This window comes from Solanum dulcamara, chromosome 12 (genome assembly GCF_947179165.1).
Source record: "Solanum dulcamara chromosome 12, daSolDulc1.2, whole genome shotgun sequence".
NCBI classification, from domain to species: Eukaryota; Viridiplantae; Streptophyta; class Magnoliopsida; order Solanales; family Solanaceae; genus Solanum; species Solanum dulcamara.
The window spans coordinates 3,385,070-3,392,771 of record NC_077248.1 but is presented as its reverse complement, the minus strand read 5'-3'; the positions used below and the strand labels follow the sequence as shown (position 1 = coordinate 3,392,771).

Genomic DNA, 7,702 nt, shown 5'->3' with positions numbered 1-7,702 from the left:
TAAAATTTAAAAAACTAAGGTAAAATTATCTTCAAACTAAAAATAAATGGCGTTGTATAAATTAAAAAGAAAAAAATATCAAAGTAACAATATATAGTTTCATATAATTTTGTATTTTTGGATTAAAAAATTGTTTGTTTAAATATAGATATCATGTCCGAGCAACAGTAAGGGATCCTTTGATTTATGGTATAAAGAATGACAATTTTGAGATATAAAAATAGATAATTACAATTCATAAAATATTTCATTATTTTTGTCTATTTCGTTTCGATAATTACACAATAATTTTTATTCTTGATCAAAGATTTCCAATCTTAAATTTTTAGAATGAAAAACTTCCTTTTACGAAGCGCTTATAATTATGAGCTTTTTTCAATATATATTAAAATTAATCGGATCAGTAATTTTTTTAATATTACAAAGTTAAAACAAAAGAATATTTTTTATTACAAGCCACATATTATCTTACGTCATGTTAGCTCACTGATTCCCTCACTGTCTTCCGTCATTGCTTTCGCCCATAATTATTCAACCTTCTAGAAAAGTTAGCTTTGTCTTCTTTTTTAAAAAAATTATTATTATTATTTTATTTAATCGATTTGAATCCAAATCAAATTTCTCTACTTTAAAAGATAAATGTATTTTCTATTTAAGATAATTCTATTTTCATATATCAAATTTGAGATTTTTAATTAATGTTTGAGAGATATCTATCAACATGTTTCTTTGTTGGTTGTCCCTCCATTTAAATTGAGACATATTTAATTTAGAATATATATTTTAGACACAAGTTAAATCTTAATTATAAATAGCATGAAAATAAATTCATTGTAGAAAATTTCTTATTATATAAAAGGGAATTAGTCTGAAGTAGGCAACAGTCCATCTGCATTTGAAAGAATGCGGACTCTACAATTTCTAAATCGTCGAAATAATTAATTTTTTTTATTGTATAAGTCGGGATTTACACGAATGGTGTAATGGTTATCCAACTATAATTAAATTATTTTAATTTCACTCTTAATAAAAAAAAAATTATAATCACACAAATATGCTAATTGAGATGGACTGAGTATTAATGGTGTAAAAATGAATAAAACAAACAAGAGTTTGTAAAAATTCAAAAATAAAAAGTAAATATTTAAAAGAATATTTTTATTTTTCTGGGCCCACACGGAAAAACGAAAATTGGAATAGATCGGAAATTTACCTCAAAAGAAGAAATGTCACCGCAAAAAGGTTACTATCAGTATGATTGGGCCCATGGAGAATAGATAAGTGGGCCTAATGGCCCACCAGGCCCACGTGAGAGCACAAGACAAAAGGTAGATTAGGTAGCATCTTAGACGACGTGTCCCCCTTTATTGGCTACTCATTGTCTCGTTTCTCCTCATTTTTTAAAAAAATGAGCAATTTTGGTAAAAACACACTGATAATTAGGCGAGTTGGATTAAATTTAAGCGGATCATAATAGATTAAAATAATATATATGTCAAAATTCAATTCAATTTAAATTTATTTAGGTTAAAACAAATAAAGTAATGGATTAGACCCAACTCAACTCAATTTTTATTAAGTTTAATTATTTTATTTGTTCTTTTAAAATATTTTATTACCTAATAAAGCAAATAAAAAAGAGGTTTTTAATAATATTTTGACAAAATTTCTCATTAGTCAATTTGAGTTACATACAACCCAATTTTTAATGTGTTGAAATGGATTGGATTGAAATGTGTTGAGCTAATAAATAAGCAGGTCAATAACTCGTCCAAACATAAACGGGTTGGATTTTATTTTGTCACCCCTAGGTACAAGTATTAATTATTCAAATTTTATATCAAACAAATATATTTATACACATATACATTAGATACATTAACAAGGGCACTAGATATATCAATGCCTTCTCAAAATCAATATGTAACTATGGACAAATACACTAGATATATCAATGCATTTTTATGTTGGATACATAAAATTGATACTAAGTACACATTGGATGAATTGACGTAGATAGATACATTAAATATGTGGATGCATATTTGATACTGAATACACAAATATAGTGTGACACAAGGATACAGAGAAATAAAGGGACGAGAAAGAGAGAGAGGCGAGATACATTTGATAAGTACAGTGTATCTTAAGGCAAATAAATATGATAGAGATGTTTGTCTATAAAAAACTATCTAATTAGATAAATATTTCTACCTAATCGAAATCTGCAATCTCTCTATCCTCATTTTACATTGTTTTCAAAATAAATTGTCGTGTGACTTGTTTTGATACCAACATTTTATTCAAGAATTTCAAAAAAATTGAGTTTGTAGAGGCAAATTTTAAATGATTTTACCAACCAAAAATTCACTTTAGCCATTCATCGCATATTTTCATGCCTTAATATGTTAAAATCTAACATTGGTATCAAATTATTATTCTCCATTATATCGCACATATAATTACGTAAATTCTTATATAACTTCTAGAATTATTATTCATGAATAATAACAATAAAAATCAAGTACGTACAAATTAATTTTAAGCTTGTCAGCTCGGCCTCAATCATTCAATTCGCTTTAATAGTCAGATACGATTTTACAGTCAAAGCATCTTCGTCATTGTTATGTACCTATCTAAACGACGACTTTCTTAGGATCGATTCACACTACATAGATTGACTAAACACATAAAACTATTTACAAACAATCAATCATGTTTTTCACACTAATATTATTATTCTCACTTCTGATATCTCCACTCGTTTGACGATTATAACCCCAACTAATGATCTAGTGAATTGCCTATATTACTTAGATGTTAAATGTATTTAATAGTGTTACCCTGCAACTCGAATCTTTACACTGAATTATATCATATATATTTTTATAAATTTTAAAAAATACAATAATATTACACATTTTTAAACTAGTAATAAATAGAAAAAGGCGCAAACTTTAAACGGCTTCACAGTACACATCTGGATGTTAAAGCCGGTGTTGGGACTCGCGTTAACGCGTCGGCTTCTAAAGCCGATAACGCGCCTCCACCGTCTAAAATTACTCATAAACCAATACTACTATTTTTGGATCTTCTGAAAAAGCAAAAAGTTATTTTATTCATCCATGCGGTTTACACTTTACACAGTACTTCCTCGATTTTTTTTACTGTCAAACTTTAATTTGACGGACAAATTAAAAAATAATGATTGATATAATAAATTTATCATATCATCTTTATTAATTGATATAGTTTTAAATATATTTATTCATTATAATTTTTAAAAATAATAATTTAAAATTAATAAATTGAAAGTATAATAAAAAAATAAAATTGTCATTCATTGATTTGTCAAAAATAACAAGGAAATAGGGACGGAGGAAGTATTAGGTTAATGATGATTTCTTTTGGTTTTCCAATTGGATTTTGATGTTTGATACCTGTATTGGAGTTTTGATTATTTAGGATTTGTACCATTTAGGATTCTATTCGGGAGGAAGCGCTTCCTATTAAGAATTTTTTCATATTCAAGATTTGAATTTGAGATTTCTGATTAAGAGAAGAACAATTTCATCAACTACATCATATCCTTTGCCGTTGGTGGTTAACGATCTTAGTTAGATACTCTCTTATATGGTAGTAGATTGAGAGGATGCGAAATTTAAGTTTTTTTTTTTAAAAAAATATATATATATAGTCTAAAATAAGTTATAGATATTTTATGTAATTATAAATTATTTTATTAAGAATTATAATAAATATTTTAAAATTAAATTATTACTAAACATAAAATTGTGTCATTTTTCTCAAAATTGACTAAAATAAAAAGCATGACATATAAATTAGAACAGATAGAAGAGAATAGTGAAGGAAACTATTTTTATTTATCAATTCAAAATTTCTTAAATCTTAATTCAAGTTCTCTCTGTTTCTTAGTAAGAAATCTAATTAAATGAGGATTACAAAATTTATTCCTATATGAACTAGGACAAACAAATTCTAATTAAACATGAATTAAATAAGTAGCAAATAACAAATTCTAAACAACTTAGAATTCCTATTTCAACTTTGAATTATTATTCTAACATTCTCCCGTAATTCAAAGTTGTATACTCTTGACATTTTCTACTTGTCATTATTGTTCTATTAGAAAATACTTTTCTTCAATTTTCAATTTCATTTTTGGCGTTATTGTTGTTTTGGAGACTTCTCTTCAATCTTCAATTTTTTTTCTTGGCTACATTAGAACACTTTCTCTCCAACTTTTCGGTGATGCAATACATATATGTTAGCCCATAGGTACAGCCTGTTCGTCCGATAGGTGCGGTCTACCGGATCTGTAGGATCGATCTACTCGTTCCGAAGGCTCGGTCTACTTGGACTGTATGTCTGATCTATCCGGCCCAAAGGCACGGTCTAGTGTTAGAGCACTTTGTCTCCAACTTTCGTTGATGCCCTTCCCACCAACTCTGTTTTTTGTTTTTTAACTTTCTACAATTTTTAATTTGAGAAAAGTTTCTTTCTCTTGTGCCATGTTTGCTTACAGTTCTTAACTCTACAATATTTTATAAGCATATATGGGTCATAGCCCCCCGTCGGCAGCGAAAACTTTTTGATTCACCACTAGGATTGTAAAAGCTTTGATACCAATTTGAAGGAACCTATTTTATTTATCAACTCAAAATCTCTTGAATCTTACTTCAAGTAATTTCTTTTTTCTATATTTCTGTATTTTTTTGTGTATTGAAAATAACTTAGCAACATTTCTATTTATAATAATAAGAAATCTAATTAAACTAGGACTAGAAAATCTATTTCTATATGAACTAGGACAAACAAATTCTAATTAGACATTAATTAAATTAATAGCAAATAACAAATCTTAAACAACTTAAAATTCCTACTATAACTTTAAATTATTATTCCAACAAATAATATTAAAATAAAATGAAAAGATATATATTAGTATAATTTATGAGTACTAATTAACTTGATTACGTAACATGATAACTGAGGTTTACTCTAATTACTCAACACTTTCATCGTGGTTTGAGTCATATTTGTAGGTAATTAGTGACAATGCCATTAATATTTTTAGCGACGTTATAATATTTGTGTGATTATAAATAAGGTATAATACATAAATATGACCTTAAACTTGACTTCAAATTTTAAGTTGGACCTCCAACTTTCACAGTGCACAAGTATCCATTTTAACTATCCCACTCTTAATCAAATAAACACGTGAATCTGACCTGATATAATGCGTGATCGGAACGCAATTCAGTGCGTCCGGAGTAAAATTTGAGGACAACAACAGTTAAAAAAAAAAGAAGCAAAAATGACTATATATATATTTTCTTTATTTTTTCAAATCAAAATCCCATTTTTTTCCTCTTCTTTCTAATTCTATACTCAAGCTTTTTTTGCTCTCTTTTTTTCACCATTTTTGATCTTTTTTTATGGAAATGGCTTCGAATTTTTTTTGTAATTGTGAAAAAAGATCTATAATGAAGATGACCTATATGACCAACGTTGTAAAAAAAATGAATTTATAATCACGGTTTCAAAAAGATTCTACAATTTATCAATAATAAACTTTCAAAAGGAAAAAATAATTATACCTGGACTAAATTGATGAAGAAGAAAAGTCAAATATCCAAGAATATCTCAATTGAAAGCACAAATCTTGAATAAATTTTTCTTTGATTTCGAAGAAATTATAACTAAAGTTTGCGATTTTGAGAAAATAGTGAGTGAAAAAGAGAATTAGTTGGCTATTTTATTTTTAAATTATAAAATCTACGTGTAAATTAGTTGACAGCTATTGAATGGCTAAATAAATCCACGTCACAGCGTTTACCTTATACGTATTTAGGCTGTAGGTATCGAATGTTTTTTATTTAAGTATGGATAATTAAAATACCTACTTGTGTACTATAAAAATTCAAGGTGTGAAATAGTTAAAATGTCTAAAGTCCAACTTAAAATTTAAATTTATGTTTAAAATCGTATTTATGTATTATGTCTATAAAAAAATTTATTGCCGACCTTTTGATCACTCTATAGTCAAAAACAAAAATACTAGAAGTAATTGTATTTGAGTCATTACTGTCCGTACATATTTGCTGACACGTGTCCCCAGAAAACGCGCTTCCGTCTTCCTTTCTTCCTATTTATTCTCCATTTTCTTCACCATTTTTACTCTCTAAACACCTCTTCCCTCTTCACACCTTTCACTTTTTTTAATCGAAAATCCTCAAAAATAACTTCTGGGTCTTTCTCAAACATGTTGTAAACATCAATTTTGAGCTTAAAATCACTCTGTTTCGTTAATTTTTAGCTCTGAAGAAGAAAAAAAACAATGGCGTCTTCTGATAATTTGATGACAATGGAGCAATGGGGTTTTCGTCCTGCCTTTAACGATTCATGGTTCTCTGATATCTTCGCTAAAGAAACTGAAACACTAACGAAAGTCCTACAGAAATCATTTTCCGGCGAAGGGAATGAGGTTGTTTTGCCGACTGTAGAAATGGGTTTCCCGTTTTTAACTCCGAGTGCATCTGGGCCGACGTTTTCCGGTGGGTCGGAGAACGACGGTGCATCCACCGCCGTTTCGGTGAAGCGGCGAGGCAGCAACGGTGGTGGTGGAGTGAGTAAAAAGATCGTGAAGCGAAAGCCACGCGCGTCAAAGCGCGCGTCGACTACGTACATAACGGCGGACGTTGATAGTTTCCGGCAGATGGTACAGCAGGTAACAGGAGCTAGAATCGGCGAGAACGGGAACGGAAACAGACAGTTGTCGGTTTCTTCTATTTTGAAGCCGGAGCCGAGACGACCGGTTGACCGGGTACAACCGGTTAGCTGTTTGCCTACTCTTGATACGTCAGCTTTTCTACTGGACCCCACTTCATCGTTCATGCATCCACCACCGGCGGGGAGTATCGCCGCTGCACATCAGCCGTCTACGGTGGTCGTTGACGGTGGCTATGGTTTTGACTCTTTTTGTGGCTTTCCTACCCTTGAATCAGGAATGTAATGCTAATGAAGTAGTAGTACTATTAGGGACTTTGTTGTAATTTCCCTTTGTAGTTTAGAGGAGGGGTAAAATGGGAAAATCAGATCTGTTTATAGTTTGATGTAGCTTTGAGGGATTATTGAATCATTAGAAGTTGATATTTTCTTAACAAAAATTTGGTTAAAAGAAGGGGGAGTGTGTATTTGGTTGGTTTATAGTTTAATGTAATTCCATGAAGTTTCTTTTTAGTTTCATTTTCCATTATAAATGTAAATGCTTTTCTAACTTTTTTAGCTCCATTTTCTCTTGTGTGGGTGGATTTGTAGCTTGCGTTTGAACATGTGATATGCATACATGTAATTTATGAAATTAATTTGTGTTTGAATATGTGATATAAGGTTTATTGAATTTGCATTTGGATATGTGATACCGAAAATCATGATAATTCTCGAAAAATATATTTGAAATTTAAAATTTTAATTTTAATTCTTTTTAAAATATAAAATTTGACTCATGAGTATATACTATGTAAATAAAAAAGATTTATTCTTTTAAATTTTGTAAAAAATTATTCATGTTCGATCTGAAAATATTGTTTGTAACACATGAAATGATTATATTAATAAATTATTAGTTATTACTACCGTTGATTATATTGTTTGTAATACATGAAATGATTATATT

The 7,702-nt window shown here is 29.1% G+C and overlaps 1 protein-coding gene across 1 annotated transcript; it reads left to right on the top strand.

Moving 5' to 3' along the window:
• Window positions 1-6,201: 6,201 nt before the first annotated feature.
• Window positions 6,202-7,272, top strand: LOC129875998 (calmodulin-binding protein 25-like). The gene has a single exon (XM_055951273.1). It carries the CDS (start codon window positions 6,365-6,367, stop codon window positions 7,037-7,039), a length of 675 nt encoding a protein of 224 aa, XP_055807248.1. The 5' UTR covers window positions 6,202-6,364; the 3' UTR covers window positions 7,040-7,272.
• The last annotated feature ends 430 nt before the right edge of the window (window positions 7,273-7,702 follow it).

Bases quoted from the DNA above. Each gene is read 5' to 3' on its own strand.
- LOC129875998 (XM_055951273.1), top strand. From the start codon at position 6,365: ATGGCGTCTTCTGATAATTTGATGACAATGGAGCAATGGGGTTTTCGT.